This window comes from Tursiops truncatus, chromosome 9, assembly GCF_011762595.2.
Source record: "Tursiops truncatus isolate mTurTru1 chromosome 9, mTurTru1.mat.Y, whole genome shotgun sequence".
In the NCBI taxonomy this organism is placed as follows: Eukaryota; Metazoa; Chordata; class Mammalia; order Artiodactyla; family Delphinidae; genus Tursiops; species Tursiops truncatus.
The window spans coordinates 47439290-47460608 of NC_047042.1; the positions used below are offsets into that span (position 1 = coordinate 47439290).

The 21319-nt window shown below is 34.0% G+C and overlaps 1 protein-coding gene across 1 annotated transcript in view; it reads right to left on the minus strand.

Annotated features, from left to right (window-relative positions):
* Positions 1 to 21319, minus strand: part of PPP1R9A (protein phosphatase 1 regulatory subunit 9A) — a 316728-nt gene that overhangs the window by 109784 nt on the left and 185625 nt on the right. The window contains exon 5 of the mRNA XM_073809700.1: positions 7484 to 7588. Within this exon, the coding sequence (XP_073665801.1) occupies positions 7484 to 7588 (105 nt within the window). The remainder of the gene's footprint in view (positions 1 to 7483; positions 7589 to 21319) is intronic.

Genomic DNA, 21319 nt, shown 5'->3' on the forward strand with positions numbered 1-21319 from the left:
GGTAAAAACTCATTTTTTTCTATATTTGATGACATCTTACGGTGTGAACTTGATAGCTTTTAAAATATTTAACTTAATTTTACTGAGCAATGGTGGCAAAAGTATATCCATCTCCCTTCACTAAAGTTGCTGATTGTATTCAGAGGCTGAAGTTCTGCACAACCAGGCTTTTCCCTCTTTCTTATACTTGAAGACTCTTACATATGTTTCCTTTCCATATTGGCATCTAGATTAATGTACTATATATTTAGCATTTAAAAATTTTAAAATTCATCTAAAAATGTTTGCTTTTAAAAGACAGATCTGAAATATTTAAACCTAATTGTAAGCCTTAGTTCCTGGAAATGAATTTTGTATCTAACCCAACTCTGATTATAAAGAACTTCTTTCTACACTATAGTTCAATGTAAGAAAAAAAAGTAGTTGGATTATTTAAAAAACATTGCCTAACTTATGCTACGTCAAGGACTATATATTTTCTAAAATGCTACGTCCTTTCAAGAAATGACATTTCTCTATTTAATAGTTAGCTCTGATGTCTCAGGTTTAAACGTTTACACACAAAAATACTAAAAAGGATTTTTTGAGAATGTTAATCTGTACATAGTGACACCAGAAAACATCTCATTAAGCCAAAGTCCCCTTTAAGTAGTTTTCTGAAATCCCCACTGTCTTTAATCTTCTTCCTATCACTAGTTGTTGCTGACTATTCTCATATATATGAGAGTAAACTTTTATTATCCACGGTCCCAACTTTAGAGTGGCTGCTCCTCTTATCTGAGGGAAAGGGGATATAGTCTTAGGAGTAATGTAAGTACAAAATCCACAATGACTCATGATTTCCATGAACATGATAATACCCTCACCACCCTCCATTATGTATGACACTCCATTACACCCAACCACAAAACCAAGGCTCTGTTAAAAAGTGAAACTCTCAATTTCCCCTTGTGTTGTAATGGTGACAAAAATTCTTATTAAAATGATGTGAATAAAGTGAAAACATTTCAATATTCAATGCATTTCAATAGAGATCTCAAATACACCAATGACATTACATAAAGAAAAATATTTTAAAACTTCCATACTTAGAAATTACATGCCCAGGGGTGAATCCAAAATAAACATGAGCATAGCTATAAAAAAGTCACTTATCATTCACTTATATTTTCTTTTGAATATCAATAACCTCTTCCAAAAAGGACAGAGGAATATTTAAGACCCTCAGATTAATTTATTTTCTATTGTGTGTAACTATAGTTCCTATAAAATCCTGACCTCCAGAAGTGTTATATGACTTGATGTCAGAAAGTTGTTAAATACATTCACTGGGGATAAAAGCATGAGTGCTTAGTGATTGAGCACAAGTAGCAGGTACTTTTCAGAAAGCATTTAAAGTTTAATGTGAACAGCACTGAAGAGCAAACATAAAATTTATTAGAAATTTCTCATACTGAAGCACAATCTCTTCTATAGCATCACTTTCCTATAACAGCTGCCTTTCAGTACTAGGAAGGCTGTCTGGAGTTAAAAACAACAACTCATCCTTGTTCCAGAGTTCACTCTTTCAAATGCTTGACAATTGTTACCATGTCTTTTAAAATTTTTCTATATTTTAGGCAAAAGTTTGTATAATCTTTTATGTATAGAAGGAAAAATGTTTAGATCTCTCACCATCCAAAGGTCAGTCTTTCTTAAATAGTCTCAAGGTTTTCAGGGTTCTTAAGATAAGGTATGCAACGTTAAACATAAATTGTATTATGGTATAACATTAATCCGTCTGCCTGTCTATCCATCTGTCCGTCCATCCATCCAACTAATTACTGATCACTAAATAATAGTCAGCCTCTAAGATGTATTCAAGTAATCTCTGTATTCTTATATTTATGTCTTGTGTAATTCTCTCCCGTTGAGTGTGGGATGGACTTGTTGACTCACTTTTATCAAATAAAATACAGAACTGATGGAATGTCACTTCGGCTCTATGAAAAGATGGCAGATTGCATCTTGGCTACTCCCTTGCCTCGCTCCCTCTGGGGAATCTAGTTTCCATGTTGTGAGGCATCCCTGTAGAGAGGCTCTCATGAGAAAGCGGGGAAGTGGATCACAGAAACTGAGATAAAAAAAGTTGCTGTTTCAAGTTGCTAAATTTGGGAGTAATATGTTATGCAACAATACGTACACCAATTATGCCAGGCACATAGTAGTAAATAAGATAGTTAAGGTCCCACTTAAAGCTACAGGCCCAAAAACATGAGTTCTTAAAAGTTACGTTGCAAGTCTATGTTTGAATAAGGAAAAGTGTCCATACATAATAAAGAATTTTATATAGATATATTTTTTTCTGGTAAAAACCCAATAACAAAATATTTTAAAAATAAAAGTATACAGCACAATAAAATCTACATATTGTTAATGAAATTGTTTGACTACATCTGCCTTTCTTAAAGAAACATGATACTCCTTCCCAAATCACCATCACCTCAATATAATTAGTTAGCATAGCACTTTTTAAGTTAATTTTAACTATTATCACATATTTTAAGAATCAGTTTTACTGAGGTCAAGTTTATATACAACAAAATTTACCAAATTTAAATTGTATTATATGTTTTGACAAATATATATACAGTTGTATAACAAACACAATAACCACAATATAGAATATTCTGTCACCCCAAAAATGTTCCCTCTTTCTTCTTTGCAGTTTAAATGGATTCAAGCAGTGTAAAGCCTTTTGTGTCTGGCTTCTTACTCAATATAATAGTTTTGAGAGTCATACATGGTGCTAAATATATTGGCAGCTCATTCCTTTGTATTGCTAAGAAATATTTCATGGTATGGAATATAATACAATTTGTAGATGCATTTATCAGTTAAAGGACACTAGAGTTGTTTCCAGTTTGGAGCTGTTTTGAATAAAGCTCCTAAGAATATGCAAGTATGAGACTTTGGGTAGATACATGTTTTTACTGCTCTTGAGTAAATAGCTAAGAGTGGAACTGCTGGCTGGTATGATAAGTGTAAGTTTAACTTTATAAGAACCTGTCAAACTGTTCTGCAAAGTGGCTGTGTTATTTTGCATTCCCACCAGAAATGAAAGGATGTTATATTAAAGTTGCTCTACATCCTTGTCAATGCACAGTAGTATCAGTCTTTTAAATTTCAGCCATTCTAGTGGGTGTGTAGTTGTACCTCACTGTGGATTTAATTTCCATTTCTCCAATGATTAATGGTGTTGAGCAGCATTTCATGAGCTTAACTGTATATCTTCCTCAGTGAAGTCTCTCGTTAATTGATTTGCAGGTTTTCAACAGGGTTATGTATATTCTTATTGAATTATAAAGAGTTCTTCATATCTTCTAAATAACAGTGCTTTATCAGATAATTGTTTTGCAAATATTAGTCAGTAGCTTGCTTTTTTATTTTAAGGGTATTTTTCAAACAAATGTTTTAAATTTTGATGGTTTAACTTATCATTTCTTTTTCTTAAATTTCTTGCTTTTGTGTCCTAAAAGATCTTTGATTAACCCAAGATCATAAAATTTTTGCCTGTTTTCTAGAAATTTTATGGTTTCAGCTGTTGCACTAAGGTCTATGATCAATCTTGAGTTAACTTTTGTACACACTGTAGGATGAAGGTCAAGTTTTGTTTTTTTTTTTAATGTGGTTTTCCAATTGTTCCACCACCTTTTGTTGAAAAGACTATAATTCCCCCCATTGAATTACCTTGGTGCATTGGTCAAAAATCAGGCCTATATTAGAACTGTCTATTCAGTTCCATTAATCTATATTTTTATCCTTATGCTTAAACCAGACTGCTGTAACTAGTGTAGTTTTCGGACAGTGGCAGTCCTTCAACTTTGTTCTTTGTAAAAAAAAATGTTACTTTCTCCAAAAAAGCCTGCTGAGATTTTCATTGTGATTGTGCTTTAATCTGCAGATTTGGGGGAAACTGAAATCTCAACACTATGAGAGTCCCGTACCACACAAAGAGTTGGGCTTCTTGGTACCACGCCCATGCCCATGGTGGTTTAAAATCTGGAGATCAACAAGTCCTGTGAAACCCAGTGGAGGGATGATAATGAAGACTGTCTGATTCCTCCATGCCCACTCCTTCAATGCTTATCTTTCTCCTGCTGTTGTTGTGATATATCATTTCTGAGTATAAACTATTTGAGTCCTGTAAGTCCTTTCCCTAATCAATTACTTAAAGGAATTAACATGGTTAGCATAGTACTCACCAAGATCTCACTATGATTATTTAGTTTTAAATGATATCAGTAAAATTGAGGAAATAATAATGGTTTTCCAATGCTTTCAGCCAGGCCTGGGCTTCTAATGCCCCAGGAATATAGCCTGGTTTGAGCTGAACCACTTACTCACAGTGGACTAATATGCTTTAACTCATATAAAAGATGTAGGGTTGAAAAACACATATGCCCTTGGAAGTTATCATATTAAAATACTGGTCTTATAATTTCTCTGGTGTGTCAAAAATGGCACACCAAGGAGGTTTTCATTAGTACTATTAGTTCACAAATTCAGGTGTAACAATTCAAAGTTTAATAAAATAAAGCAGACTACGGTCAGATAAAAAGTGATTCTCTATAAGTGTGGGTGAAGTCAAAAGAACTTCATTGTGTGATTTTGATTTATATCCAAATGCTGGCACCAATTTCATATGCATTTCCAGGAAATAAATGTAAAAATCTATCTCCAATACTTAAAATATAATCACATTCAAATCTCAGCTTCGATTTCCTTAACACTATTAGTTTCTTATCTTTCCCCTTCCTGGCTCTTTAAAGCCATAAGTTTCATACATTCCTTCCAGATCTGTGCTTAGTAGTTAGAAAAATTCAAACTAAATTTAGTGATTTTTCACATATCCCTTTTAAAAAATAAATTTTAGTAACCACTAAATGTGATAGCTAGCTCACCAATAAATAAAAAATATAGAACCATACATGTTTTAAACCCTCAGTTTAAAATGATTCATTAAAAATTCGGGTCTAGTTTTTGGATCTTGTTTTTTTTTTTTTTTTGCAGTACGCAGGCCTCTCACTGCTGTGGCCTCTCCCATTGCGGAGCACAGGCTCCGGACGCACAGGCTCAGCGGCCATGGCTCATGGGCTCAGCCGCTCCGCGACATGTGGGATCCTCCCGGACCGGGGCACGAACCCGTGTCCCCTGCATCGGCAGGCAGACTCTCAACCACTGCGCCACCAGGGAAGCCCTAGGGTCCCATTTTGATATAAAGATTTTGCAAAGTGAATGAGGAAATTAAATGTATGCCTTTAAAAAATTAAAGTGGAATGTTCTGTGACCTCAAAGTCAAAAAAGTGGTATGAATGATGAATGTTACCAGGATGAAGAAATCACTAGGGGATAGGGAGATCAAGGAGGATTTCTTGAAGGGCAAAGGAGCTAAAATATGTTCCTCAAGATAAGTAGGTTGTAACCAGACGACAGTATTTTAAACAGAAAGAATGATAGAAAGGCACAAAAACAATAATGCACAAGTCATGTTTGAAGGATGATGACTACATTAGTAAGACTGTACTAGCGCATGAATATAGGGAGAGGTAAGAGATAAGACGGGATGAAAGACTTTCAATACCAGGATAAGAACTTAGATTCTGCACAGAATGGAGGGCCATTGAAGGTTTCTAAAGAAGAGAGGGACATAACGAATGCAGAATTATTATTTCCACCCACAGGTCTTAGTTCTACTACTAGATTTATGTAGAATGAGTCGATTCCTTTTTCCATGATAGCCCTAAAACCTGCTATTATGTTCTTCCATTAGGGATAAGGATGAGAAGGACAGATTAAAGAGAGAGACTGAAATCATGAAACAGTTAAGCCATTCGCCATCTGTACAAGGCTTGAAATGAGCACAAAATTATGAACAGAAAGAAAGGGATGGCTATGAGTTCATGAAACCACAAACTTTTTTCCAAATGAGAAATGTTCTTATAAGTTGAACATATTTCTTACTTAATTTCACTTTAAAATTCACTGCAGAGTGTAATGAGCAGCTTCAAAACCAAGTTCTTCACTGACACAGAGAAGTGCTGTCTCAAGAACAGACAGCAATTCTGCAGAGACAATCACATTTACTGAGGGGCTCACCCGTGCAGCTCTGAGAGTACATCAGACAGTTTTCCCTGCACTCTTTCCAATTATTTTACATACTTTTCTTAGGATGACGGGTATTCTTGAAGCATTAAAATAGCATCCATAGAAGTCATTTAGGTTGTATTCTTTAAACACTCCTTTCATTGTTAAAGGATGTTTTCCAATTGAAAAAGCCTAAATTATAAAACCTAAACCCATGCTTGTGCAACATAAAATATGCTGCAATAGGGCTTCCCTGGTGGCGCAGTGGTTGAGAGTCTGCCTGACGATGCAGGGCACACGGGTTCGTGCCCCGGTCCGGGAAGATGCCATGTGCCGTGGAGCGGCTAGGCCCGTGAGCCATGGCCTCTGAACCTGGGCATCCGGAGCCTGTGCTCCGCAACGGGAGAGGCCACAACAGTGAGAGGTCTGCGTGCCGGGGGAAGAAAAAAAAAAAAAAAAAAAAATATATATATATATATATATATGCTGCAATAAAATCCTAATGTTACTCTCTTTATAGCAATATTAACTAATCGATATTTTCAGAATATTTGGCAGTTTCATTTTGATGATGATAACACTATAACACTTTCATAACTACACACAGTAAATAATATCCTCTTATGTGTTCCTTTATAGGATTTATGGAAAAGTATAAGGCATAAGCAATACTATATTAAAAAATAAGTACCCTGTGACCAAATAAAATGGATTTCAAACCTTGACCTTAGTTGGCTCAGGACTACTTTGTTTTCCAAGCTACAAATTTCAGGACCCCAGGGTTAGATATAAATTTAAGGTCCAAAATAATGTACCCTCTGTCCTATTAAGTTGGAAAAGTTATAGTTTACCAAAGATTAGTCCTTCCTGATTCTTTAAAACAATAAAGAGATTTAAAAATGCATTTATTAACCTTTTAAGGTTAATGATTTATCATTCAGCCTGCTTGTCTAGTAACATGTATCACTGGATATATGTATCATCATTTCAATTTCAATTTACTGTATAACTGGTTTTATTGAAAGGATTTGGAGTCTAAATTCATATTTATTGAGAAATTCTATCTTCCTAGAAATTACTGCTATGTTAGCAATAAGACAAACTAACATAGCTTGGTAATTAACCATATTGATTCACACTGTACACTTCATATCTTTGTGTCTTTCTAGAATACTATAATTTTTAGTTTTAAATTACATTTATGAACTAATTACAATAAAGAAGGAAAAATTTTAAACTAAAGGCAAGTTTTTCGTATTTAGATAAAATTCTTCCTGTAATTATAGGTACAGTTAGAGAGAAAACTAAAATTCAACAAAATATCAAGTAACCAAATTGTACATCTCAAGCCACATACCTGACATTGCCCTTGGTGTTTCTGAGAACTGTTGCAGCAAAATTCTGTGTGACACCCACCAAGCTGATTCCATCCACTTCCACAATCTGGTCATTGACTTGTATTCTTTGGGAAGAGGGAAAAAATTACCCACAATTAGTTTTTCCGATAATATATTACCGTTCCCAATAAATGAGTTGACAAAATTGATTTTCAAGATACTCTTATTGATTCAAAATTTGTCTCCAAGTTCCAGATCTTAGTCAAAAGCTTAATGTTTTTTAAAAATTATTTTGAAAAACAGAAATAAGCAATAAGTGGAGAGATTCCGTTTATCCAACATCCATACTCCTATCACAAAGAATTGATAACTGCTAATGGATGACATATTTAAACCATATTTTAGCCCATAATAAATCACATAAAACATAACAGAGCCAACTGAAATACCCTTTGGGCCTCATACCTAACCCTCATCCCACCTCTCCTCCCCAAGGAAAAATATCACCAGGAATTGCAGGGAATCCTTCCAATTCAAGTTGTATACTTGAATTATGTAATGCTTGTTAAGTGTATGTGTAATGCTCATAAGTGTATCTATATAGGTAGATAGATATACACACGTATATAAATGTACATATACACACACACGCACATACATGAGTGTATGTGCGTGTGTATGTATATTTATTTATGTCCAGGAGCTATATATAGTATTATTGTAGTTTATCATATAATGCCTTTAAAGTTATATACATGTTTTATATGTACCATTTTTTATTCCTCAAAATGAAGTATTTCAATCATGGAGAAATGCAGAGGGAATTAGATAATAAACACTCATGTACCCAACACCCAACTTTATCAAATCCCAGCACTGCAATATTTGAGTCAGACTTTTTTCTAAAAACAATATTACAAAAAAGCCAAAGCCCCTTTATTATTTGTCTTCAATTCTATTCCCTTCTCTGCTTCTACAGAAGTAACTATCATTAATTTTGATGCTCAGCCTTTCTACTGATGCTTTGAAATATAAATAATACATACACATGAAGAGGCACAATATGGGTACATCTGCAGTTTTCAAACATTATGAAATATACCTCTCTTTCTACAATTTAGTTTTCTTCACTCAACATTACATATGAGATTTATCCATGGTTATAAATACGATTCTAGCTAGTTCATTTTATTTTACTTAATTTAATTAAATTAATTAATTTATTTTTTGGATTGGCAGTATTTTTATTCTCTGTTCTGGTAGGTCTAAATAGGAAGCCAACTTAATTCAGAAGTTGATAAGTGATAACCTAGCTAGTTCATTTTAGCAAGCATATAGTATTATCTTTCATGAATATTCTAAAATATATTCATCCATTATTTTGCAGATGGGCACTGTATTGTTTTGAATTTCAGCTATTATGAATACTGATGTAATAACTAATTTCATATGTCTCCTTACGTACATGTATGAGTTTCTCCAGGACATATAGCTAGAAACAGAATTTCTGAATCAAAGAACACAGGCATTTTCAACTTTGGCAAACGGACACATTTCAGTTCAAAATGCTTATACCAGTGCAAATTCCCAACAGCACTGTAGAGAGGTTCTGAGTCTCTCCACACCCTCACCAATACTTGGTATATTCAGACCCTTTAAATACCACCAAACTTATAATTGTAAAAAGGTATCATGTGATTTTAATTGCATTTCCCCGATTATAGTGCGGTTCAATGTTTTTTCGTAAGTTTATGAGTCATAATGTCCCCTTCTGAGAACCGTTAGAACCTTTTACCAATCTTTGTTGAGTGTTTTTTCTCATAGATTTATATAAGATGTCTTTATCTTGTATACTAACACTTTCTTAATTAAATATGTTGCAAATATCTTTGGCCCAATCTGTAGCTCATCTTTTCACATTTTTGAGGGAAATGGTGGTTTTAAGAAGAACAGTTTTTAAAAATATAATCATATTTTTAATTTTGGCTTTATATTAGGTAGTTTTTGTGTTTTGTTTAAGGAATCCCTTTCTGCCTCAAGGTTATAAAAACATTCTATATTTTCTTTTAAAGGTCTTAAATTTTGTTTTTCTGCATTTTTAGTTATCCACCTGTAAATAATTTTTTATTATGATATGTGTTAACAATCTTCTTATTTTTTCCAAGTATATAAACAATTGGGTTAACAACATTTAATAGTCCACTTTTTACCCACTGAGTTGTAGTGCTGCCCCTGTCAGGTTTCAAATGTGCATCAATGTGGTTTCTACTTGACTGTCTATTTTTGCACACTTACATTGTTTCATAATTAGTTTTGACATTTCATAGGGTAATTCCCTTTACCTAGTTCATTGTCTTCAAAATTTTCTGAGCTCTTCTTGGGCTTTTTCTTTTCATAGTTTGTTTTGGATTTACTTGCCAAATTCTCTAAGAACATTTTTTGGAGTTTTAATAAAATTATACTGATTTCTAAGATAAGTTTGGGAAAAACTGAATCTTTATCATATTGATTCTTCCCATCAATAAAAATTAACTGCTACTATAATTATCTTGAGCAGATGTTGTATATATCACATGCTGTTGCTATGTATTAAGAAAAGTTATTTAAAGCTTGGAAATAAAAACCAAAGGAGAGGCAATATGTTGTTTCAATGTCATGTACATACATTATTAAACAGGCCCAACCAAGGATAATTTGGGGGAGTGTATTTTAATTGATCCACTGTTTTTAAAATTGATTAAAAGTCTTAGACATACTAAAGTAGAACGTTAATTTGTAGACTTTTGTCCTAAATAAAATCAGATACTTTTCTTCTGTTATTAAAGATAATCCCATAGGTCATGGTTTATTTCCCTGTAGAATATTAACTGGCTTTGTATCTATCTTAGCAATGTTATTCTAACATTACTTTATTAACTTGCATGTAAACACCTACTCCTAAAATGTTCTTTGAACCACACTTACCATCTCACTGGTTCTCTCATTAATTAGTGAGTTGAATAAAGTCTGATACATGTACGTTTTATATTTATGAAAGTCATCTGTTAAACTCTGAATATTAGCCTGTAATAGCTTTGGAGTTTCCATAAGAGGCCAGAGTGGATTCACAAAACTAATTCAATTGTGTTACCACAGAAATGCCTTCATGGACTTTTGCTTGGTCCCCAGAGTTAGTCTAAAGCAGCAACAGAACTTTATCTTTGCTATCATGTTTTTTTCTAATTCAATACTTTTGACTTTTTTCTTGGTTCTTGGCCATGTTGGTTCTGGACCTAGTTTGTACTAGATAACAGCAACATCAACAACAACAACAACAATAAATAATTCCCCACTGGTAGAAGAAATGACTGGGAGTGTAACTTCATAATCTGCCCATTTGAGACTTCTAATGGGATTATGGGGATCTGTTATCTCCCATGTAAGAGAAGATAAAGAATTTGAGTTGCTATCCTTTAATTTCTTTGTCTATTTGTGATCTCACACTATTTCATTAAAAAAAATTCATGAACACTAGAAAGCAAAAAGCCCTTTGAATCTTGACTAGTGAGTTTTTTGTTTCTTGGATTACTTAACCTGTTTCTGAAGTTGCAGAACTGAGGCTACAAATTCTCTGTGCTGCTGTAATTGAGAGAACCCATGATCTCACTGTGTGCGTATGAAGTATGTTCCTAACTTAGAAGGGTATTAATAAACTAAATTATAAAGCCTCTTAAATTAAAGGAGCGATAATCTAATTGGTTCATAGAGAATAATAAGCACTTTCATAAATCTTATATTTTAGTATCTAATGAGAGTTTAAATGTGCTAGACGTTTAAGAAAAAAAATCCTTCTTGGAGATTCTGCTAGAAGCTCAGAAGTATTTTCGTATAAGAGACCAAGTTCATGTAATAAAAGTCAGTCTTTGGACAAATAAGACTAACTAAATAATTTTGGTTTAAAATACCTATCTATGTTTTCTCCATGATTTTGTAAAGGTGTGGGTTTGTATTTTTCTGAAGAGACCAGTTAATCTGAACTTCCTAAAATTCTGATACAAATACTGATCAGATAAATTAAGTTTAAAAAGCATAAAAAATATAAAATTGTGCTCAACTAAACTGAATCATAATACTAACAAACTTTTATATCAATGGTAATTATGTTTTATAGAGTGTCAGCTTAAAACATGATTTCCAAGATTCTTAGTTATTTCCAAAACCTTGGTCATAAAGCTTTTAATATATACAACTCTCCTTATGTTAAAATGTTACAAAGTTACTATAACTTTGCATCATGTTAATGAATGTGTTTATTCTTGCACTTTAAGAATATGTAAAAATAGTACATGTGGCTGTAGAAAATTGTATTTGTTAGTCTGCTAAATTGCTTGTGTATGATAGGTGATTATTATCAACTTCCTATCTATGAGTGAAGGTTGCTTCTAAAAGGTGGTTAGGTAGACTATGAGTTAAATTTAAAATGAGTAATTAAGACTATGCTAACAGCAATGCGATAGAAAAAAAAATGAGTAGGTAAGGTAATGGAATGAATTTCTGTTTTTCAAGAGAATGAATAGCAATTTAGTCCAAAAGTATCAGCCTGTTTTAGAATATGAAAGAACATAATGAAGATCAAAACTTGAGTGTGTGGAGAAAGTTGAGGAAGGTTTAAAGAAGCGATTTTTATTTACCTTGGTTTATACCATGTGGGGCCAGAAAGATGCTATAAAATGTGCTGCATTTTGACAAAACTTTTTTTTTTTTTGCGGTACGCGGGCCTCTCACTGTTGTGGCCTCTCCCGTTGTGGAGCACAGGCTCCGGACGCGCAGGCTCAGTGGCCATGGCTCACGGGCCCAGCCGCTCCGCGGCATGTGGGATCTTCCCGGACTGGGGCACGAACCCGTGTCCCCTGCATCGGCAGGCGGACTCTCAACCGCTGCGCCACCAGGGAAGCCCAAAACTTACTGAGTTTTGAAGGATTTATTCAAAATATAATTTAGAAGAAAAGAGTGTAGTTCTTCTACTACCAGAGTTACATAGAACGAGTCAATTCCTTTCTCCATGATAGCCCTTCATATATTTGAGAACTGCTAATATGTTCCTCCATTAGGGGTAAAGGAAGAGAAGGACTGTGAAGAGAGACACTGAAATCATGAGACAGTTAAGAAGCCATTTGCCATTTGTACAGTTTGAAATGATAACAGCACAAAATTACGAATGAGAGCTCCTTTTACTTCACATTCTCATCAGCGTTCATGTTGATAGCATTTTAGGTTTTGGCCATTCTAATAGGTATCTAATGGTATTTATCATGGTTTTAATTTGCAGTAACTCATAGATTGGAAGAAAAATTTTAAATATCATATATCTTATATGGGGCTGGTATCTAGAATATTATAAAGAACAGTTACAAACCAATAATAAAAAGACAAACAACCCAACTTAAAAATAAGTCAAAGAAAAATATTCAATACCATATGATCCCACTTACATGTGGAATCTAAAAAACAAAACAAACAAACAAAACAAGAAAATCCACCAGCTCACAGATACAGAGAACAGATTGGTGGTTGCCAGAGAGTAGGGGATAGTGGATGGGCAGACTGGGTGATGGGGGTTAAATGATACAACCTCCAGCTATAAAATAAATATGTCATGGGGATGTAATGTACAGAATTGTGACTATAGTTAATAATATTGTAGTGCCTATTTGAAAGCTGCCAAGGGAGTAGATCTTAAAAGTCCTCATCACAAGAAAAAAAAAAGAAAATAAATTTTGTAACTAAATCTGGTGATGGAATGTTAACTAGACTTATTGTGGTGATCATTTCACAGTGTATACAAATATCAAATCATTATGTTGTACACCTGAAACTAATATAATGTTATATGTCAATTATACCTCAATTTCAAAAAGTGAGCAAAGGATCTGAATAGGTATTTCTCCAAAGAAGTTTCACAAAAGGCAAATAAGCATACGAATAAGGTGCTCAACATCATTAGCCATCAGGGGAATATAAAAACTAAAATAAGACCCCTCTTCACACCTACTAAGATGGTTATGATCAAAAGAAAGGTAGTACCTGAAACTGAACACAAAATTGTTAATCAACTATACTCCAGTATAAAATAAAATTTTTTTAAAAAGACAGATTGTAACTTTAAATGGAGCATAACCTATAAAAATATTGATTCACTATGTTGTACACCTGAAACTACTATAATATTGTAAATCAACTATACTTCAATTTAAAAAAAAAGATTACAAGTTTTCATGAGATGTAGAGAAACTATAACCCACATAAATTACTGGTAGCAATATAACATGATGCAGTTGCTTTGGAAAACCATCCAGCAGTTCTCCAAAAGGTTAAACATAGCATTACCATATGACTCAAAATTCCACTCCTAACTACATACTCAAGAGAAATGAAATCATGGCCACACAAAATTTGTACGTGAATGTTCAAAGCAACATTATTCAAGATAGCCAAAAAGTAAAAACAATCTAAATATCAATCAACTGCCAGAATAAACAAAATGTGGCATATGCATTCAATGGAATATTATTTGGCAATAAGATGAAATGAAATTTGATAGGTGCTACAACATGAATGAACCTTGAAAATAGTATACTAGTGAAAAAAGTCATCACAAAAGATCACATGTTATATGATTACATTTACATTAAATGTCCAGAAGAAGCAAATCTCTACAGACAGAAAGTAGATTAGTGCCTAGGAGGGAGGAGGGGAGAGATATATTTTTCAAATTTGCACAAAAGTACAGTATGAGCTAGCAGTGGCCATACCATGCTGGATAGGATAGTCTAGGGCACTAGTTCCCAAACTGCCTAACTGCAATGGAAGAATGGAGCAATTTTGAAAATAAAAGATTCCTCAAGTTGCACCTCCTCCAAAATTCTCATTCAGAAGGTATGGAGTAAAGCACAGGATAGACATTTGTTTTTCAATTTTGTCTATTATGAATAAAGTTGCCATTCACATATAAGTGTTTATGTAGACATACATTTTCATTTCTCGGAAAATACCAACAAGTAGAATTGCTGGCTTGAAAGGTTAAGTATACTTAAACTTTAAAAGAACTGCCAAACTGTTTTCCTAAGTGGCTGTAAAATTTTATGTTCCCACAAGCTATGTAGGAGTGTTCCATTTCTCCACATCCTTGCTAACATTTTATATTGTCAGCATTCTTATCTTTAGCCATTCTAGTAGATGTGGTATCTCACTGCAGTTTTAATCTGTCTCTAATGACGAATGATGTTGACCATTTTTTCATATGCTATTGACCATTCATATATTTTTCTCTTCAAAATAACCGTTCAAATCTTTCATCTGTATTTTTAAAATTGAGTTGTGGTTCTTTTTGTTATTCAGTTATAAGTGTTCTTCATATTCTTGACACAAGTCCTCACATGAATGTTTAACAAATATTTTCTTCTTGTCTATATAGCTTCCCTTTATCATTTCATAGCTGTGCCTCTCAAAGAACAAAAGTTTTGACTTTAATAACGTTCAGTTTATCAGTTTTTTCTTTGATGGTCCATGCTTTGAGTCCTGTCTCAAAAATCTTTACTTAATGGTAGGACACAAAGATTTTCACCTATGTATTCTCTTAGAGATTTCATGGTTTGAACTCTTATGTCTAGACCTATGATTAATTTTGAGTTAATTTGTATATGGGGTGAGGTAAGGTTTGTGGTTCAGATTTTTTGTTTTTCCATATGGATATCTAATTCTTTTTTAATTTTTACTTTATATTGGAGTATAGTTGATTAACAATGTTGTGTTAGTTTCAGGTGTACAGTGAAGTGATTCGGTTATATACTGAATCTGTATCTATTCTTTTCCAAATTCTTTTCCCATTTAGGTTATTACAGAATACTGGATATCTAATTCTTGTAGGACTACTTATTGATTGTACATTTTACCACTGAATTATCATGGCACTTTTTTTTTTTTGCGGTACGTGGGCCTCTCACTGCCATGGCCTCTCCTGCCGCGGAGCACAGGCTCCGGACACACAGGCCCAGCGGCCATGGCCCACGGGCCCAGCCGCTCCACGGCACGCAGGATCCTCCTGGACCGGGGCACGAACCCACGTCCCCCACATCAGCAGGTGGACTCCCAACCACTGCGCCACCAGGGAAGCCCTATCATGGCACTTTTATTGAAAGTCACCTGACTATATCTGTCTCAATCCTTTCCTTACTTTCTATTCTACTTCACTGATCTCTGTTTCTATTTTCATACCAGTATCACATGGCCTTGGTTACAGAAGTTAGTAGTAAGTCTTGAGAAAGGTAAGGTTAGTCCTCTAACTTTATTCTTTTTCAGAATTGTTATTCTAGGTCCTTTGCATTTCCATATGCATTTTGGAACCAGATAGTCAATTTCTACCAAAAAAAAAGAAAAAAAAGAAGTCTCCTGAGATTTTTATTGTATTTCTTTGAACCTACAGATAAATATGGGGACATCTGACTTCTTAACAATGTTAAGCCTTCTATTCTATAAACACTGTTAAGTCTCCATTTATTTATCTAACCAAATATCACATTACCATCAATCCCTAATATCATCTCAACATTTTTCATTTTTTATCCAACAACATCCTCACATAACTAAAAGCTCTAAGATAAGCCATACCCTGAAAAGACTGTTCACATTTGTGTTTTTGTACCTTTTACAAAATATCTGCCAAAAATCCCTTCTCTACCCTCTCAAAAGCCTTCTCCTAAAGGCCCAGCTCTTCTCTTTGAGGAATTATCTGCTTATCCAAGCCTAATGAATTTTTAAATTCTTGAACCTCTTCTAGATCTTATATTTTATACCCCCACGTAATGTTGATGCTACCAGATAGTTTGATACTCCTTTTTAAATTTTTTTGGATTTTTAAATTGAACTCTGGTTGATTTACAATACTGTGTTAGTTCCAGGTGTATAATCAAGTGATTCAGTTATATATGTAGATAGATAGATAGATAGATAGATAGATTTAACAATGAATCCAGGGATACACCATACACATAACATGATGAAAAACAAACACAAATGCATGTGCTACAGTCTATTACATTTAAGGGTACAGAGGCCAAGAGTTCAGCTGGGCTCAACTTATGGCAGTTAAATGGTTTCATTGAGGAACTGGATACTAAGCTTAGCCCTGAAGTAGAAGGTAATAAAATGTTGAGAAAAATATGATTCTGGGTAGGGTGAAGAGGATGAAAGGAAATGTGGCAGTAAGAAAAAAACCTGAACCTTGGAACGCTCAGATCTAAATTTCAATCCCAAAGCTTTCAGTTACTGATAATCTAAAAGAAGTCCCGACTGCTCATCTCTATGTTGTTAATATTGTTAAATTTGTGTGATGTAGAGAAACACAGAAAGGAATTACTGAAAGATAGAAAAAGAAAAGAAGGAGAAAGTAGATGGCAGACTGGGAGTGAAAGTTTCTGCAAAGGAGCCTTGGAAAGAGAGAAAGAAATCTGAGGTAAAGTAAACCCAGACCTAGTCTCCTATCTTGCAAGCATAGTGAAAGTTAAGAATGAATAAGGGAGATGGATGGCTTGAGCTATAGAGTCCCAGACCTTGGTAGTTAACAACTCCAAATTTACAAAACCAGAAAAGCAATGAGTATTTGAAGAAACGATGATGGATTGGGGAAAAAAATGCCACTTAAAATACACACCATTACCAATAAGGTAGAACAAACTTACAACCATTTTCCTGATACTGGATGGGGGTTAGAAAGGGATATCCTATTTAAATGTATGTAGCATGCAAAATATTAAATGTAAATTAATGATACTATACCTATTACAGCAAAATTTTAAAATGTGTAATTGATAGTCTCTTTCTTTACAATGCATTTTGATTCTTTTATTTCAGCAAAAGTTTATTTATATGCTTTCACTCATTTACCTCACACCACAGTTTTCTTAATCCTGTTTTCTATAAAACCTTAAGTTTCTTCAACTATGAATTCCTGAAACAATTAATCCTTAGTTTAGATAGAGAAGGTCTACTATAACTACCACGTAAGCTGGTTGTAAAGATCAGCAAAAATCATATGTAAAAGGATTAGTGCAGTACTGACATATCATACAGCCTTAATATACTGTAGATTTAGTACTTATTATTTTGACTCAGATGTGCAAGGAGGTTGGGGAAGGAAACTAACAGAGACAATAATGTACTTTTCCTGAGTAAAGTAGAGAGTATGTACTTAAGAAATAACACTGGTATCCAATGTCAACAAGATTCTGGGTTATGACTGGTAAAAAATGTAGAGCAACTATATGCTGCTATTCAAAAGGGCTGCGCAAACAAAGTGACAGTTGCAGAAGAATAATCTTGGGACCAGGATAAGGATAAAATGGGAAAGATCAGCTGAAAGAAGCCCACAGACACAAGGAATAAGAGAAAGGCCTGGCCCAGAGATGTGGCCCAGAGAATGAACACAAAAGAAGAATCTGAGGGACATTCCAAAGAAAAAAAATATACAATACAATACAATATTAATGGGTAAAATAAATGAAAGAATAAAAGATGACTAGAAAGTTTACATCTAAAGTGATGACAAACAGAATCAACACAGAAAACACAGGTTGTTCATATCAAGGGAAAGAAAAAAGAATAAGGAAAAGAGGAATTAAATTTCTTTTATGATGAATTTGAGATAAAAATAACATATATGTGAAATAAATGAATAGGTCTACATGCAATGAGACTGGGATACAAATTCGGGAGTAATTTATGTAGTCATTTTAAAAAATCAGTTCATTGGCTGAATACAAAAATGAGGTCAAGAAGCTCAGCTTGGAAGAGAAGCATTCTTACAATGCAGGGTGAAAAACTGGAGTATCTATATAGAAGGAGAACCTGGGAAGCCTCTCTTTCTCTCTCTCACAAACATACACACACACACACACACACACACACACACACACCAACAAAAACAAAGAAACAAAAAAATCAAGGAAAGGGACATGGATCTCATTAGAAATAAATGACTATAATGACACTGAGAAGTTTAAGATTAGGTCTAAGAAAAGGTTACTTAAATGTCTCAAAAAGTAGGTAAATAATTTTTGAAGCAATAAATTTGACAGAACATTAAGGCTCAAAACTAAATACAGAATTTTACTGTATTAAGTTTAAAGTTGCACTTTAAATCTGTTTATTGGACTTGATCATTTTTGTTATCAGAGTGGGGGAGTAGACGAGAAAGTTCCTTACAGTTAAGAAGTAAAGCCAGTTGGTAAGGACCACTTATTTGTAAAGATTAGCATTAAAAGAACAAATGACAACACAGTTGTGAAAAAGGAAACAGGAAAAAAGCACACTGAAAATAATTTATAAAAAAAGAAAAATACAAGCATCCAGTAAACATCTTAAAAGATGCAAAAACAAGAAATTATCAAATTATTCAAGATTTTATAACACAATATTCAATCTTAATCTTAAGGGTGCAGTAGATTACTCTTCGACACACTCCTGGGGAATACAAATTGAACAACCTTTCTGAAGGGCAGTTTAGCAATGTGTTTCTAAAGCATTTAAAATGTAATGCACTTTGACACAGTAATTCCGCTCCAAGGAAGTACTTTCAAAGAAATAATCAGAGATATTCACAATGATTTTTATATAAAAATGCTAACCTCATCAATACCTTGAAACAACATACTAGTATAACAATATGAACAATAAATGGTTCATATATATAATACTACAGCATAATATATCCTTAGATATATTCTATTGTTACAAAAGTATTTAGTAATGTTATATAGTATAACATATTATTTGAGCATAGGCTCTGGAATAAGATATCCTAAGTTCATAGCCAGGCTCTGCCACTTATTTGCTGTGACTATATAAGAGGAGCCATTGTTCCTTATATCTAAAACAGAAATAACAATAATTTTAGGTATTTAATCAGGGCTATTAGAGGGATTAAATAAGATACAAAATATAAAGAACACAGCATATTGCCTGACATACAGTAAGCACTCAACAAATATTATCTTGATGAATAAAATGTACAAAACCCCATAAAGCTATATATTCACTGATTTTAATCTTTGTTAAGTAAGTAAACAAAGGCATATGCACAGAAAAAACTCTGGAAGAAAATTCACCAGCAGGATTTTAAGAGTGGTCAACTCTACTTGGTGGGATTACATGAGATTTTTATTTTCTTCTTTACGTTCTTCTACACTTTCCAAAATTTCAACCATGAACATGTATTACATTTATAACTCTAAAATGTTCTCTAAAATTAGCACACGCTTATTTGACAACTGATGATGGCATTTTACAGTGACTGTGGAAATAGTCTAAAAAGTTTTCCTCTAGACTGAGGCATTATAGTCCCTTGTTCTTTATTAAAGATGCATATGTGAATAACCATAAAATAACTACACTAAAGGTTCTGGACTCAAAGATCTATAATCTCTAACCCAAAGCCAAAAAGACATTTTCTCAAAAATGTAACAGATGGGAGAACTCATACAAATGGTTTTGGGCTTCTGTTTTTCAATAGAAATTTTACAATGCTTATCATTAACTTAAGCAGAAAATAAACAATATTGATATTTATATTATAGCACTTCCTAATTTTCTTAATTCATCTGTGTCAATGTCCTTATGTTCATGCACATCCATGAGCCTAAAATTAGAAAAAAAATATGGGAAAAGTTCTAAATGGAAAAAAAAAACCCTGCCAACCTAGAATCCTATACAAAGAGAAAATATATTTTAAAAACTCAAAGGTGAAACAAAGACTTGTTCAGATAAACAAAGCTGAAAGAATTCGTCACCAGCAGACCTGGTGATATAAAGGACGTCCCTCAGGGAGAAGAAAAGTGATGCTAGGTGGAAATACAGATTCCACAAAGGAATGAAGAACACTGGTACTGGGCTTCCCTGGTGGCGCAGTGGCTAAGAATCTGCCTGCCAATGCAGGGGACACAGCTTCGAGTCCTGGTACTGGAAGATCCCACACGCCGCGGAGCAACTAAGCCCATGCTCCACAACTTATGAGCCTGCACTCTAGAGCCGCAAGCCACAACTACTGAGCCTGCACGCCTAGAGCCCATGCTCTGCAACAAGAGAAGCCACCACAATGAGAAGCCCACACACCACAATGAAGAGTAGCCCCCGCTCTCTTCATCACCTCAACTAGAGAAAGCCTGCACGCAGCAACAAAGAACCAACACAGCCAAAAAAAAAAAAAAAAAAAAAGAACACTGGTACTGGTCACTGAGAAGACAAGAAGATCGTCGAGCTTTAAAGCATTCCATGCAACAGGAAGAGTGGTAACAGACATTTGACTGAATTTGCTCTCTGCATTCACAGCCCAGTGTAAGAAAGGAGCATCCCACAATTAAATTGCAGGTTTCTGATCCTACATAATTCTTCCTGCCTGCCTTAATACAGCAAGCATTAAGGGGATGAAAAAGAGCTCAATATTATTTGATTATTATTTTCATTAAAAGGGTATTAATTTTTAAAACTTTTTTTCTCATTTCAAAGTGATACAATCATTAAAGAATGGATTTGAAAATCTGATACAAAATTAAAACAAGGAAATAAAAGCCACCTTTAAATTAGAAAAGAGGGAGGGAGGGAGGAAGGGAGGGAAGTTCTACAGAGTTTGCTATTTTATTTGAAGGGCATTTCAATTTACTTTTTAGAGGTAAGTTGTGTGGTGATTACTGTGGAGACAAACTCAAGAAACTGTAAAAATGAGCAGAAGAAGGAGGAGACGTAGAAACGATTGGACAGGGGTGATAGGAGTAAATAATATCGGTTACAAAAAAGGGCACCTGTTCAGGGTTACTGCTACCATGGAC